This window comes from Diabrotica undecimpunctata, chromosome 7, assembly GCF_040954645.1.
Source record: "Diabrotica undecimpunctata isolate CICGRU chromosome 7, icDiaUnde3, whole genome shotgun sequence".
NCBI classification, from domain to species: Eukaryota; Metazoa; Arthropoda; class Insecta; order Coleoptera; family Chrysomelidae; genus Diabrotica; species Diabrotica undecimpunctata.
The window spans coordinates 154,433,951-154,451,401 of record NC_092809.1 but is presented as its reverse complement, the minus strand read 5'-3'; the positions used below and the strand labels follow the sequence as shown (position 1 = coordinate 154,451,401).

The 17,451-nt window shown below is 34.6% G+C and overlaps 1 protein-coding gene across 1 annotated transcript in view; it reads right to left on the bottom strand.

Moving 5' to 3' along the window:
- Nucleotides 1-7,847: 7,847 nt before the first annotated feature.
- The window catches only part of LOC140446049 (uncharacterized), a 167,030-nt gene continuing 157,426 nt past the window's right edge, over nucleotides 7,848-17,451 (bottom strand). The window contains exon 7 of the mRNA XM_072538563.1: nucleotides 7,848-12,904. Coding sequence (XP_072394664.1) covers nucleotides 10,730-12,904 — 2,175 coding nt within the window. The 3' untranslated portion in view covers nucleotides 7,848-10,729. The remainder of the gene's footprint in view (nucleotides 12,905-17,451) is intronic.

The following is a 17,451-nucleotide window of genomic DNA, read 5'->3' as shown; positions in this document are numbered from 1 at the left end:
TTTTAAGGTTAGCCTTATTAGAATTCCACATTTGTTGCAAATTTTTTACACGGTTCTGTTTAATAATGAGGTGGATATCACTGAATGGAATCGTAGTCATTATTTCAGTTTGCTGAATCAAGACTATTCCAAGAAAAACTTGTAGCTAATGAGTGATCACGCATCGAAATATCGATGGCAGAAAAAGTACTATTGTGGGAGCTAAAATGAGTAGGTTTACCAGTATTCATTAATATTAGATTTTGATTATCTATTAATTTCTGAAGAAGTCTACCACATTTGTCTGTTTCTATACTACCCCATGTGATATTATGACAATTCAAGTCACCAAGTATTAGTTTGGGAGCAGGAATAAAGTCTTCAAGTACATTTTCATTTGGATGAGGGATGTAAATGTTACATATGTTAATAGGTCTGCAGTTGATATTGCATGATATAGATACAGCCACGGCTTCCAAATTAGTTTTTAGGTGAATTTTTCTTGCTTCTGTTTGAAGTCCCAGCTTTTTCAGTTCATCTTCTATTAAAGTGTTTGGGACGGTAGGGCAGACATTAGAAATGACGAGTCTTGTGGCTGGGATGATTAATCTTCTAATTTCAATTTTTGTATTGTTCAATATTAGTGAATTATTTGCTTGCAGTAAGGAATCCACGACATTAGTACTGGTGAGGTAAATACATACTCTATTGTTTGAGATTCGTGAGGCAAATACAATATTTTTTGGTTGCACTAAATTTCCCACAGCAATAATGTATTCATAAATTTTGACGTCATTGATACTACAGAGAACAACAGCTTGCTCTTTGATCGGATATTTGGAAGAAGTAAGGGTACTAGAATATGTATTTGGTTGGTTAGTATGATAAGAAGCCGAACCTTCTCCATCAGGATTTCCATTAACTTTTGAATTTATTTCGTATACTTCTCCAACTCGATCCTCGAGACGGCCCTGTTACGAAAGCCGGTAGGAACAGAAGGTAAGAACAAAAAGTGGTTTCGGTACTCTTGGATATCAAGTTTTGAGGTTACAGTATTGATCAATAGTTAATATTTAGAAATATGCACAGTTACGATTTATAGCACAAATTAGCACACTAACTATAATGGTTTCACTGATATACTTAATAAAAAAAATATTTGGTTAAATTTTTAGAAAAATATTATTAATTCAGGAGACGACTTAGTTGCTATATTTCAGTACTATCTCCAGGACCGAAAATCCCTTTCAATATTGTTTCATTGCTTTACAATGTTTTTATCAGTACCGTTGCTTATACCAACTGCTTTTGCAACACTTTCCTGTATTTTTGCAACATCATAACCCCGTAGACGATTTCACTGCTTTGTGCACTTAAAATCTCTGTTTTACTAGCAAGTAAAATTCCATACTTAAAATTCTGCTGCGCAACCCTATGAGAGAAGGTGAAAGGACCAATAAAGTAAAAAACATAGTTAGCTTCATAATATCAATATATTTTCAATACATACATTTACTCTACACAAAAATTGAAATATAGTACAGTTATTTATAGTATTCCAAAACTAGATTAGGGTGTAAAAATTGTACTTTTCTACTTAGCAACTAACAAATATGTAGCCATAAAATGTTCCCTACTAACATTTAGAATTTTCGTGTACATTGAAATGTTTATAAGATCTAGGAAAAGTACTAACTTCTAAAATTATTGTACATAGTACAAATTTTGGTATTTCATACGTACGTTGTCGATTTATTGTATTTTTTACGAACAAAAATAACGACACACATGGAAAACAGAATGTAAGTAATCCGTTTTTCTTTTACTTGTATATTATCCAACTCTTAGATTATCTTTATTGTAGTTAAGCATTTAGAAAAGCTTTCAACTAAGATTTAGGATTTCACAATTTCACGTTTTTAATAATAACTGCATGGATCATGTGAATATCTTCGTTCGAGAGTTTGTCATGCGGTTTTTTTTTGGAAAAAATGAATGAACAACAATTGTTACTTTTTGACAGAGAAGGCAAAAGAGAAAAACGAGTGAAAGTACATAGATTCATCACATGTACCCGAACAGGGGCAGTTTAAATTGGAATTCCGAAAATAATGAACCTGTTGTGCTTTTAGTGAAGGGTGCACGAGATTGATAAGTTTTTTTTAGTACAGTAAAAGGGAAATGTCGACCGAGATTTGCTTCTCTCTCATAACTGCTTTATAAAATTTAATTATTCGATTAGTAGGATTATTGTTTCACACTGTTTCATATTTAATGTTTAATTTTGCTTTTGGGTTAAAGTATTTCGATTACCTACATTTAAAAATATATACATTCCTAATTTGCTTTGTTCGCTTTGGCTCCTTTATTTCATAATTTTGTCAATCTTCTCGACCAAATAAATATGAAAAAATACCTTCATTAACAACTTAATTAATAATAAGTTTAACACTTTTAAATAACTGTGTGTTTCACAATATAATCGAAAAGAATTTGGTAAATATTTACGTCTCCACCGTTTTTGTGTTGATTCCACTGAGATTTTTTCTTAATTATGTTTCATGTCAGCTTTTACTTATATTCAAAAAGTGTGTAAATCTTGTATTATTTTCTGGAGTTTCATATTGTGTTTAATGTATGATCTTCATAAAAATGACTGTTTCTCTCTTCATTTCAATACTGTCTGCTACTGGTATTAAGTATGTTTATTATCCTTCTTAGTTGATCATCATTTGATCTTCGCTTGTCCACTCCTTTGTACCGATATTGTGCCTCTTGCATCCAATCTCTATGACAACGTTTTAGATCGTCAGTCCAACGTGTTGTGGGACGACCTCTACTTCGGTAGGCATCATCTCTTGGTTTCCATTTCAGTATTAGCTTTATCCATCTGTTATGTGTCATTCAAGCTACGTAGACCTATTGATATGTCAAGACATATTGGTATGTCGGACGATTTAAAAATGTGGTTCAACCTGGTGAAGGTTGCCCAAGTCAGCCTTATATCACGGAGAAGCTCAACGGTTATGAGAATCTCGTGACCTAGGTATTTGTAGGCCATTACGGGGGGTTAGACAAGGAGACCCAATGTCACCTAAACTTTTTAATACGGTGCTAGAACATGCTTTTAAGAATTTGGATTGGATGACAAAGGGAATAAAAATAGATGGAGAATATCTAAACAACTTACGTTTCGCCGATGATATACTTATAATAGCTGAAGATCTAGGTATGGCAAGAGAGATGGTACAGGAACTCGTTGTGGCTACAGAAAGTGTAGGTTTAAATATAAATATCTCGAAAACAAAAATCATGACCAATTTGGTACCCAACCAGAACATCAGTATTGGTGGAAAAGAAATAGAACTCGTAGATAGATATAAATACCTGGGACATGAAATTATGATTGGCAGGGATAACCAGACTCATGAACTGAAGAGAAGAATCGGCCTTGGGTGGGCAGCATTTGGAAAACTGAGAGAAACTTTTAAAAGTGAGCTGCCCACATGCCTAAAGAGAAAGGTATTTGATCAGTGCGTCCTCCCAGTCTTGAGGTACGGAGCAGAAACACTTACCTTAACAAAAGCAGCAGCTACCAAACTGAGAGTCACGCAGAAAAGAATGGAGCGGTCCATGTTAGGAATAACTCTGCGAGACAGAATAACCAACGAAGACATCAGGAGAAGAACCGGAGTGACTGACATCATCGAGAAGATAGCCAGACTAAAATGCAGATGGGCAGGACACATAGCCATAATGACAGATGGGCATATGGACAAAGAGGTTATTGGAATGGAGGCCAAGGGAAGACAAGAGAAGCGTCGGTCGACCAGCTACAAGATGGACTGACGATTTAAGAATACTCAATAAAAACTGGATGAGAGCGGCGCAAGATAGACGGGGTTGGAAACATGAGGAAGAGGCCTATGTTCAGCAGTGGACTCTTGAGGCTGGATGATGATGATGATGACCTAGAAATCAGTCAGTTATCATCTTTATCTCTTTTTGATACCGTGTACAAGACAGTTTAATGTTTGACACTGGTTTTAGAACCTCCTATCAAGTGTGTTAGTAGTACACTGTCCATTGTCCATAGAACATTGTCCAAATTGGAAGTAGATAGGAAAATAACAGTTATAAAGCTTATAAAAGCAGTAGCAGAAACATCATTGATGAGACAGAAGCGATCATGAACAGAATACAGTCTTATATTTGAAACTTTAGTGTAAACTTTAAAAAACGATTAAGTGTGTGACACGATAGTAAAGACAGACAATTACCAAAGAGGTAATGCAGACTAAATGACTGCCAGCTGCAGGCTAAACGACTGGAAATCCAGCAATGGAGAAATAATGTTGAAAATAGAACAGGATAAAACTGCAAACTGAGCTAGAGACTAGAGAATAGATGTTTGCCAGAACAACTACAAAGACATGATATTGAATGTTGATGATCCAAGAATCTGGATTAACTCAGAAACAATAAAAATAGTAAGTAAATCAGATTTAAGTATATTTCGGATTAGATTATTGAACAGAATTATGAAAAATATTTTTATTGTGTAGCATAGATGGCATGTTGTATCGTTATTTTTGTCGAAATTTTTATACAGTTTTAATCTATTCTTTAAAATCATTTAAAACACATCTAAAATTCTATATATACACATTGTTATGTACATGTTCGAAAATAAACAACATAACAACAACAAGGAAAATAATTCACAATAAAATTTGAAAAACTCAAATATTACAAGTCTTGATGCAAAGTGTTTTATATATTAAACAATAGCAACACTTTTAAAAGGAACTAAATGTTAAAATAAACTTAATAACAGAAATTATTAAACACAAAACAGTAGGGGATTCACAGGGTCTATTTTGTGTGTTAAAATAACAACTTCCGTTTATTGATAAAATATATAATCTATTATATAATCAATTCATTTGTTGAAATTTATTTTTTTTTTGCTAAATAATTTTATATAGAATGCCATTATTTTCTAAATTTTCACAAACATTTCTTCGCTCACTTCAGCCTAATAATATATTATAGTTCAACGTTGCGTTGTTTATTACCATTTAATATGCTGGTGAAACATTTTAGATGATGACAAATTGTCAATAATCCAAAAATACTCCTTTCTACAGGGATTCTTTGGGAGTTCCAACTGAAAGTTTTAGAGAAACTTTAGTTAATGCTTGAAAATTTACAATGAGAGATTTTGTTATTATTCCCTGTATATTATAACGCATTTCGATAGAACAGCTCTTAATAAATATAAAATGGCATATAAAAGCATTTTGTTTGGTAAAATTTTTTTAGTATCGTTTATTCAATTGGGAATTCAACCGCGTCAGAGAGTCTAAGAGTACATGGTCTCCCAGTGTGAAGAGTCATGTACATGTCAGAAATGGAAGTACCTGGAAAGCTGGTACGATTAGCACAGAGAACGCTTCCGCACGGATCAGAATTGGCAGCACCACGTCGGAGGAATTCCTCATTGACACCGGGCTTAGACAAGGAGATCCTCTCGCCCCCCTGCTATTTAATTTTGCACTGGAATATGCGGTAAGGAAAGCTCAACCACAACTGACAAAAGGATTAGCCGCCCAAGGATCAAAAATACTATTGGCGTTTGCGGATGACGTGGACATAATCATAATCCATGACTGAATGTGGACATGAATTGCATTATCCACCAGAGATGCAAAAGAAGTTTTCACCCTATTCGAAAACGGAGCCAAGGAAGTTGGTCTGAAGGTCAACGAGGACAAGACCAAGTACATGGTGGTTACGAAGAACCCAAGACCAAGGGTTAGACAAAACGTAACAATCAATGAATACAACTTTGAAGTCGTCAAAGAATTCAAGTACCTGGGAGCGATCATAACATCTGAAAATAAATATGAAAAGGACGTTGCAGCCATGATCATTGCAGGAAACAGGGCATATTACTCATTAATGACCGTACTTAAATCAAAAATACTCTCAATACCAGTAAAAATAAGAGTGTACAAGACAAAAATTCATCCCACAATAACGTATGGAAGCGAGACATGGATTCTGAACCAACGGGAAACGACAAAATGACTGGTACTGGAAAGAAAGATACTGCGGACTATCTATGGGTCTTGCAGAGAAAAGACAACAGGAGAGTGGAGCAGAAAACACAATGATGAACTCCAGACAGTATATGGAGATGAAAATATAGTACGCTACATTAAAGCAAACCGAATAAGATGGGCGGGCCACATACTAAGATCGAGTGACGAAAGGCTCCTGAACGCCACATTCTGGGAAAGGCTCGATGACAGAAGGTCAGTTGGTCGCCCAAGAAAGAGATGAAGGAACGCAGTAGCCAGTGATCTACGCAAAATGAGAATACAGCAATGGCAAATAGCTGCCCAGGACCGACAACAATGAAGGGGAAATATTAAACGCGTCCAAGACTTACATAGAGTTGTAGAGCCAAATGATGATGATGATGATCGTTTATTTTGATGAAACTTTATACAATAATATTTAATATACAATGTGATTCAAAAGATGTACTTAAAATTTTCTTAATTTTCTTAAATGGATCCACCCTATCTATACGTAGATGGTCCAATAAGTACTTAGCCTCACCGACCGATGGCGCCACTATCTCAAAGGAAATCTGCTATCTTGTAATACATTTTAGTAGACGACTAATGACAAAATTTCAGACAAATCAGACTCGTAGTTTTCTTTCGACCGCGTGTGAAAAAGGGCATGTCCGCGGATTTTAGAAAAATGGAAAAAGAGCGGTTCGGCGATTTGATTCTTGTTTTGGCAAGTGAAATCGCACAGCGAAATTAAGCAGCGCCTGGATGCTGTGTACGGTGACTCTTCTCCTTCGATGGCAACCCTCAAAAATTCGTTTAACGAGATTCAAAGTGGTCGCACGTCGGTTTTTGATGAGCCATGCCCAGATGCGCCGAAATCGGCTACTACGTAGGATAACGTGTAAAAATCCATGATCTCATACTGGCAGACCGCCGACTGAAGGTACACGAGATAGCTGACACAGTAGGCATCTCAAAAAACCGAGTATGAAATATACCGGGGGGAAATTTTTTAGGATTCCAGCACGATAATGGATCCGCTCATAACACCGCCGTCGTCATGGCGAAATTGGTCGAATTGGGCTACGAACTATTGCTACATCCACCATATTCTCTAGATTTGGCCCCGTGTGACTTCTTTTCGTTTCCAAACTTGAAAAAGGCACTCACCGAGCAGAAATTTAAGACGAAACAGGAAGTCATCGCCGGCACGGAAGCCTACTACGCAGACCTCGAGAAAACGTATTTTTCAGACGGATTAAAAAAGTTGGAGCATCGCTGGCTTAAAGGTCGTGGCATATTATCATGCACGTTGCGTTTCCCGCCCGTAGCGTTTAGTTACCGAAAAATATACTTTAAATGGCTTTAAATATGAACAATTCACACTGCCAGGAACGTATCGTATCAGACACCTTACGTTTCCGTTCAGTATCTTCGAAAACAATATTTTACGGATGCGACCGCTACGGATCGAGTCGAAACCTGTTTCGGATAATGTGAATTAGGAGTGCGTCGTTTTCCCCTCGTTGTATTTAGGTATTTGTTTGATTTTGATACAGAGTATTTAAAAAAATAATTTTCGAGGCTATTTTGTCATTTATGCATATGTTTTTATTGCTTTGTGACAATTAAACACGGAAGTGATAAACAATTAGGACTTTTGCACGGAAGTGATACCTCTTCTTTTTTTAAATACTCTTTGGTTTGATATTTACAGTCTGATAGTACAAGTTAAAATGGATTTCGAAAAATTAATTGAACTCGTGCGCGGTGAAGAAATTTATATTATAGTTATACATAAAATAAGGAAGCTTTAGTCAATCTCCGGTATAATCGGAAGCGGTAGGAGGGTCTAAATAGTTTAGATTAATTGTACCTACATATCTAAAAACCCCTCATCAAGATCAATTAACAGATATTAATTACAGTTTTAAAATTTCTTTAAAATGTCTAATTGGAACTCCCAAAGTTCGACATTACCTCGTATGTTGTGATAAATCTATTACACAGGGTGTTTCATTAATATAAAACCATTTTTAATTATACGTGGTGCATAATTCAAATATTATAAATGAATATTGATCATTATTTTAGTGTTCGCTTATATTTTTTTATATTATGCAGGAAGTTCCATTACGTTAGAACACATGGAAGTATAATACAAACAAAAAGACTTTCTTACTATCACCAAAGGCGTACGACGGTAGCACAGAAAGCATTATTTATTTCTATAATCTATGCTGCTAGCTAAACTCCAATTTTAGCGCAATTCACATTACTTTTCGAGATATTTAAAATTAAGTATACAACTGAATAATTACCGTTTTCCAATATGTATTTATCATGTCAATGGTTTTTGTCAGAGCATGTATTACGTTAACGAAACGTTTAAAATTATGTTTATATATATAATGTTTATAATTAAATTTATCAAACAAATGAGGGTAGAATAGTTGCAGATTAAATAGTCTAATATTATAATAAATAATACAGAAACACAGCTTCATTCGCGCTCTCTATTATAATTAGATAGCTGCTATAAAGAAGAAAAACATTTTTTTCAGAAGAAATACAGATTAAGGGGGGTGTCAGGCAGGGACGTGTCCTGTCTTCTATTATGTTCAATGTATACTCAGAGGAAATAATCCAGGAATCACTAGAAGGACTAACTACCAGAATAAAAGTAAACAATCGACCAATCAATAATATACGGTTCGCAGACTACACTGTTCTAATAGCGGAATGTCTTATCGATTTACAACAAATGGTTAACAGTACGGTAGAAGTCAATGAAGAAAATAGATTGTCCCTAAACATAAAAAGACACAATTTGTGGTTTTACCAGTGATGTCGAAGTTTTTTGAGAAACTCCTGCTAAAAAGAATGAAACCAATAGTAGAAGAGAAAAAAGTGATTCCAAACCACCAATTTGGCTTTAGAAATAAACATTATATAAATATATATTATACCAGAAATTTTGCAGTCATTCACATCTGACAGATATTTTAGAATTAAGCAAGAAGACTTGTACACAGATCTAAAATAAATCAAAGCAGGAGTTCCTCAAGAAAGCGTATTAGGTCCGGCAATCTACCTGTTATATACATATGATAGGTACCTAAACTAGAAAATGATACTATAGCTCTCTTTGCAGATGATACTGCTTGGGATAGTTGGCTCGGCTCGCTGTGCGCCGATGTGTTAAGCCGCGATCTGACAGAACATGGAGTGGCGTTCTTCATCGGCGAAGAGACAGAAAATACGTGAAAGAAAAAGACAAAATATAAAAACGGGAACCAAAGCAACGTGGAATACCATTTTTCCCCTCAATATTTGTGGTTTTCGATCCCTGTCTCCCTCGAAATATGTCTAAATATGGCCAACACGTCCAGTCCCGTCGTTTATCGGTAAATTAATACGGTTCCAAGGAAGTTAGAAGCTAATGTATATCACGTAAGGCCGGTTCTGTTAAATTGTGCAATTTTTATAATTACCGTCAAATATCTCCAAAAATAATAAATTAAAATTAAAAATATGCAGACAATATATCTGGTGGTATTAAAATATTGATCAAAATTCATGTACCTACTACTCAAAAGAGCAATAGTTTGTGTGTAAACTTACGTAGTTAAAATAATTAATGAAACAAACTGCATTCAAAGAAATTCTTGAAATGCTCTAACAACGCTTCTAAATATTATTTAATATCTGTAACGGGAATTAACCACAATTTCAGTTAACTTTATTAACGTCAAAATACACATATTTTAAACTGAAATTGCGGTTAACTCCGATTAAAGGTTAAAATGCCATAAAACAGGGCAATATTAAGTGGTTTAAATAATATAAATATCTGCATTAGGAATTATTTTAGTAAGCGTTCAAATTCACTTTGGAGTTTGTTCAAAATATTTGCACAAAAAAGAAAATTATTATACAACACATACTTACTTGAATATCATTTTTTTTTAATGCAAACAGATGCCGAGGTCTTGACCTCGCATTAACATATTCTCTGACTTAAGCTTACTCTAGAGTTTGTGAAAATTTAGAACCTAGTCGCCATTTTGTTTATAAAATAAATTGTCACTAATTTATCTCTTAGATTTAGTTTAGTACCCAATCAATTGATATAAACAAAAGAGTAGAATACTTCGTGGTTGAAGAGTTAGCATAATTATGTTTCCCGAAAAAATAACTTTTATTAAATGCAAAAAGAGAAAAGAGGACCTAGACAATAGAAAGTACATGCCACACAGTATAACGAATAACAATAATGTGGAGGAAATTCTATAAAATAAACAATATATTAAATACTCCTTATCTACATCATACCCAATTCAATATTGTGACGAATGCTGAGCCCACTGCCACATACAGTCCATATAAAAGTATTAGCCAATAAGACACTCAAATGTCTACCACCATTTGTAATTTTTAAGCTAAATGTAATGGAACAATAAAAAAACCAATTTAAGATACATAAAACGAAAAGTTTAAATATTTTTTGAATCTATTGCAGCTAATGTTACTATTAAATACAAGCAACAATACTTTTTATACATATCGTATAATTCCATGACATTAATCTAAATATTGTCCGACAAACACGCTTATCACAATTTATGCCCAAGTACGTTATCACAAAACAAGTCACTGTTTTACACAGATATCTCCTTCTTTTCTTGAATTTTATTGTCTAAGGTTTTCACCGCACTAGTAGTACTAGAGTCTTTCGATGTTGAGGCAGTTGTAGAGGTCACTATTGTTGATGAGTTTGGTACCTTTAACGTATCGCTCGCGCTCGTTGAATTACTAATACCCAGCCTATTTTGATTCTGTTGTCTGTTGATTAAAAGGCTTGGGTTTGGTATATTCCTGATATTTTGGTTTTGATTTGGTCGAACGCTTCTTACTTGGGCCGTCGGTCGGAATTTCTGAATTTCATTGAGTTTCGGTAGTTTCTGGAGATTAGGAGTCTTCATTTGAATCGGGCTTTGAAGATTAGGGATTTTTAACGTCTGTAGGTTAGGCATTTGAGGTCGGGGTTTGTTGGTCGCGTTGTTTGGCGTAGATTTATTGTTAACTATTGGATGTTCCGTCGCTACTTTGGAAAGCATTTGAAGGTTTGCTAAGGCGACGCTGGGTTTTTCTGTTGGTCTAACTAAGGCGTTTAATTGTCGGTTTGTTGTAATGCTAATGCCGTTTGTAGCATCTACTTTTGGAGAATTTCGTGGAGAGCTTTCAGGCGACTTATTTGATAAATCTAAAGCTCCTATATTGTCACATCTGTCTGGCATTTTCGGAATAATGCTTATACCAGATTTTAAATTAACTGATTTTTTAATCTTTTCCAAAGGAATCGTTGCCGGTGGAGGCCTCTTAACTGGTGGCTTATCTATTGGCTTTGGCGTAATTTGTATAGGGCTTCCACTGGGAGGATTAATAAGAGTTATCTCTAGACTGGGCCGTTTATCGTTGATACTGTCAGATTCATCATTTTTCCGTTTTATGCCTTGTTCTACTTTACTAACAGTAAAACCAGGAGGATAGTGGCTAAGCATTTTCTTTTCCATTTTTTCGGGCTGTTTTGGCTCAATCGTACATCTTTGTTGTAGATTAGCAAGTTTTAAGTTAAGAGATTTGTTATTAGTAGTAATTTTATTATTTTCAGCCTTGACTTGTGATAGTTTTGCATTTTTTAATTTATTTTGTTGATTCTTTTCATTTTGATACTTTTCGGCATAAGCATGAAAAGCTTTAAGAAATGCCTGTTTTTCTGTTTGTTCGTTACGTTCCAAATGAACGGTAGGTACTTTCTTTCCCCATTCTCTTTCTGCTGTATTCTTGATTGTGAAACCAGTTTTGGGACTAGTAGATTCTAAGAAAGTTCCAACTTTAGGACTAGTACTAGCTGGCTCCGTGGGTTGTTTAGGAAGAATTGCAGATTCAGATACTTTACTGGATGGTTCGGTCACTTTAATTTTTACCTTCTTTATATCTTCAGTAATTTTAGGCGCAGATGTAGTTTGTTCCTGAGATTTATCTGAGTCACTTTTTACTTTTTCCTCCATTCTACTGGTACTTGCGAGTATTATGCTTGGTACAGTTTGAATGTTTTTATCTTCACTCGAGACGTGTTTATGTCGAACTTGTCTCATTTGGAGCAATTTTTCTTTAGAGCTCAATTCCGTCGAATGAGCTTTTTCTTTTTCATTGAATTGAACAGAACTCTTGTGGTACTTGTGCTTATGACCATTATTAGTAATTTTTACTTTAAGCTTTAAGTGGTCTTCTTGATTAGGTGCTATTTCTGCGTGCAGTTTTCGTTTTTTATGAGTATTGAACTCATTCTTCGAATGTTTGCTCTTTTTCCGTTTTTTGCTAAAATGATGTACTGTATAATCTTCCACTTGTCTCTTCCGTCTTTCTTCATCCAGTTTCTTTGCCCATTCTCTATCTCGAATTTCTGCAAAACGTTTAATCTCTTCTTGATCTGGTTCCTCATATTCAAATACACAGTCTTTTGGTTGGGATTTTTCAGGTACTTTTTTGCTATCTTTTTCTGCTTGGCTTTTACTTTGCAATTGCAGGTGAGCAAACAGCCTCTCTTTATGATTTTTCTGATCTTCCGTTTCTTCTAAAAAATTAGTCTTAACCTCTGGTTTTTCCGTCTTATCTTCTCTTGGAGGTGTAGATATTTGCTTTTCTACATTGGACTTAACAGGTACGATTTGCAGTTGCTTTCCACCTCCAAGTAATGGAGTGTTAACGATCTTAATTGGTCTGATCTTCAATGGGGTGAAGATTCTGTAGAAGAACCGCATCGGATTTTCCTGCAACAAAAGAGAAATCATTTAGTAATAAATCAACCAGAAAATGATATTAAACTATTAGTAGATAGGTCTTTAATGATATTTAATTTTGAAAAAGCAATATGGTTAATAACAACAGTAGAAATCTTTCAGCTCTATTTAAGTTGATAAAAATAAAACTGACAAACTACAATCGAAGAGGATGAGCAATTAGACTAGCTCTTCAGCAATTAAAAAATGAAATGAGTCATACGCGTGATCACTTAAGTTTATAGTATCGTTTAGCTGCCGGTAGATATGTTTTTTACCAGGATGCATGTCAATAGCAGAGGATTTATTTTTTATTTAGCATATGGCATACAATAGGAATACACAATTAAAAGCAATAGAAAACATTAAATGGAATTAAATATAAAAAAATTTATTAAGATCCTTTATAAAAAGTATATAAAAAAAGTAAATAAAAAAATATACTAATTTGAGTATTTTACATCTTTAGGTATATAGTCGAATCCCGCTCATCCGCTCAGTCAAATATATTATTCTATTGTAACAATGTAAAGTGACCAGCAAGAAAACATATTTTCTTACGGGCCGCCAATGATCGATTTCCAAATTTCCGAGAATTCATGATGGTCACGTGATTTCGGCTACTTTTTACCACTTATAACTCGTGATTTTAGATCACTAATTTAACTATCATCAATTATGATCGGTTTTATTATAATAGAACCTTTAATATAAAACCCCTATGAGAGCAAGGAAAGACGAGGATGTCCAGGAAAGAAATTGTTAATCTTGGTAAAGCAGAGAAGAAGAGAATACTTGATTAGAAAAACACACTTAGAACACGATTACACATTACCTAAATATATTTAGATATTGCTTGATTAGAGGTAATTAAGTAAAGAAGAAAGTCAAACAAAAAACCAAATTGACCATGTACTAATTGATAGTCGACATTTCTCGGACGTACTAGATGTAAGAGCATGTAGAGGTGCTAATATAGACTCTGACCACTACCTTGTTAGGGCTCGTATATCAAACGCTAAGTAGAGCCAGAGCACAAAATCTACGAAATAGAATACTGATGTGCTAAAATCTAAAGACTCTAGGGATAACTACAGGAAAATTTTAAATGAAGAGCTGACAAGAATTGACGAAAATTTAAGTATAGAAGAACACTGGACCAAATACAACGAAACTATCCATACAACGGGCTAAAGGCTTTTTAAAACCTAACCAGGTTAAAATAAACGAAGATTGGTTTGACGAAGAATGTAGATCCATTAACCAATAGAAAAATGAAGCATATAAGAGACTTCAGCAGCGCAGAACGAGATCAAACCTGGAAGACTATGAAAATCTTAGACGAGAAGAAAAAAGGACGTTTAGAAGGAAAAAGAAAGGGCCATACGAAAACGCTCTAAACGAGATTGTTAACCACCACAATAGAAAAGACTCGCGAAAATTCTACCAGAAGATAAACAGCTGCAGCAAAGAATTCAAAGCCAGAATAACAGCATATAAAGAGAGAGAGATGGTTCCATAATTAGTGACAAAGAACAGATACTAAACAGGTGGGCGAATCATTTTGAAGAACTGCTTAGCGACAGTCGTATAGAAGACCAGAAGAAGAAATTAGAGAAGCCATTTCAAAGACCCCGGTTTGGACAATCTTCCTGCCGAACTCTTTAAAAATGGTGGTGACACCTTATGAGATATGATGGTGGGTGATAATTATAGAGGCATCACCCTATTTAACGTGGCATATAAAGTATTGTCCAACGTATTTTACAGAAGATTGATCTCCCATGCTGAACAAATAGTTGGAAACTACCAGTGTGGTTTCCGACCCAATAAATCAACAACGGATCAAATCTTCACAGTCAGGCAGATTCTTGAGAAAACGCTTGAGTTCGGAGTCGACACCCACCACATATTCGTGGATTTCAAAGCCGCATACGACTCAGTAAACAGACAAAAACTTCTACAGGTTATGGTGAAATTTCAAATGCCGCTTCATCTTCAACTAACGGAACTTACACTCACAGGCGTAGAGAGTGTAGTCAGAATCCAAAACGACTTTTCAAGACCCTTCCATTGTAAAAATGGACTGAGACAGGGAGATGGACTGTGGTGTCTCTTATTTAACCTTGCACTAGAAAAAGTAATTCGAGAGTGCCATATTAATACGAATGGCACCATCTTTAATAAATCTGTACAAGTGGTCGGATATGCAGATGACATAGACATTATTGCTAGGTCCGCAGAATCTCTGATCGAAGCATTTCGATCACTAAGGGCGTCTGCACTGAGAATAGGATTAAAAAGAAAACGCACAGAAAATCAAGTATATGTATTGTACTATATCAGGCAACCAGATACCTGGACTATTAATTGATGATCTGGAACTGGAAGGTGTGGACACCTTCGTCTACCTGGGAAGAATAGTGCTTGCCAATAAGTGCTATTGTGGCTTGAGGAAACAGATGACCCCAAAACTACCCAGAAAAATTAAAGTTACCATATATAAAACACTAATAAGGCCAGTGTTGACATACGGTTCAGAAACGTGGTCACTACACAGAACGACTAAGAATTGCTTAAACGTTTCGAGAGAAAAGATCTAAGGAAAATATATGGAGGAGTCCAAGAACAGGGTTTGTGGCGTAGGCGCTACAACTTTGAGTTATACAGAAGTTTTGGGGAACCTGACGTTGTAAAACGTATTAAATTAGCACGCCTTCGATGGATAGGACATGTAATTAGGCGAGATGAAGATGCAACGATCAGAAAAATTTTCGACCAGTGGGAAGACAAGCCAGAGGAAGAAAAAAACTTAGGTATCAAGATAACATAGAGGATGATCCAAAATCCATCGGAGTTAAAGCATGGACAAGAGTTGGCAGAGACAAGGGCGAATGGAAGATTGTTCTGAAAAAGGCTTTGGCTCATAACGAGCTGTAATGCCACTGATGATGAAGTAAAGAAGAAAGTATACAAATCCTATTTGAATTTACAAAAGAATAGTTGCCTCTACAATGCGCTATCGAATGTTTTTCATTCCGTACATTTACAAAAAACATTTAAAAATTACCATAAACGACTAATTAAAGCAATAATTTACTATACAATCACGAAACGTCCTTGTTAATATATCAATCTATAATAAAAATGATTATCATCATGGCGATAATAACAAGGATAACAAAACAATCAACATTAAATCAAAATTTCTAATCATTATATTGTTTAAATTTTGCACTTATTTGGTAACCAATTAGATAAGAAATTTAAAAGACTAAATGGAGATTTATTTCTTCTTCTTATAGGTAGTGCCTATCAGTTACGGATATTTGGAAACTACTAAACTTGGCTATTTTGAATTCTGCCAAAAAAGGTCGTGTAGTAATTAAGTTGGATGATTCTCGTAGTTTGTGCAGCCAGGATATCCTTTCTCTTTCGTACTTATTAATCCATTGTGTTGAAATTCTTTTCGCGGTATATTTTTTAGGTATTGTATGAACGTGAATTTCATCCATTTTTGTGGTATTTTCCCACTTAGATATAGATTATTAAGATCAATATATTGCTTTCTCGTCCATAATTCTCAAGAATTCTGAGCAGAAGTCGTTTGACTCTGATCTTTGATACTTCTTATAGCAGCTTCTACTCCCGCTTCGATAATGAGTGATCCGGCATCGTTATTTTCATTCTATATGGTGGTGATAATTCAGGTGTCTTCAAACCTTTTTTTAATTATACAATACAATCTTCTCTAACATGAAAATTATCAGTTTTCTTCTTCTAGACATTAATACTAAAAATATTTTAACTGTGCTAGTCCTAGACGTCTCGGTGTTTGTAATAAAAAACAATATATAATAACAAATTAATTAATCACACTGAATTTGTTGTAAAATATAACTAAAGAGACCTTTTAAGACCTGCTTAGTAGTCAACAATACCTTTTTGCTATACAATCAAACAGATATCGCGTTTATAATCGCATATTTTTTGTCTAGTACGTAATTTCGTAGTAATGTAGATAGCTATTCTTTTATTAACATTGAAGTTGCTAGGTTATTGAACTAAAAACCGTAACTGTTATGGTACGTCAGCATTGTCATTTACAATATACTGTCAGTACAGCTGAAGATGAAAAATGGAACATTTTCTCATTTTCAGCATTTACACGCAAGAATTGACCTAAATACGGTAATGAAGAGGTATGTATGTAAGATTCAATGAATTTCTCGCTATTGTTCATTAACAAACACTGGCGTACAGATACATTTATACGAGGAAATAGAAATTAAATGCCTATATCTACAAACGAAATTTTGTTCTGGTAATACTAAACGTTGCAAAATTTACTTGCAAAATAGATACAATAAGTCGTATGTCGCATTTACATTAGGTGGTTTAACTTAATAATAATGTAAATGAGCTCTTTCTTAATTATCTTTAAACATTTATTGATTTCAATCACAGAAATTAATTAAATTGCACGAAATCCATCAACAAATAGAAATTTACAGTTTACGATTAATTTGAGCCATTCT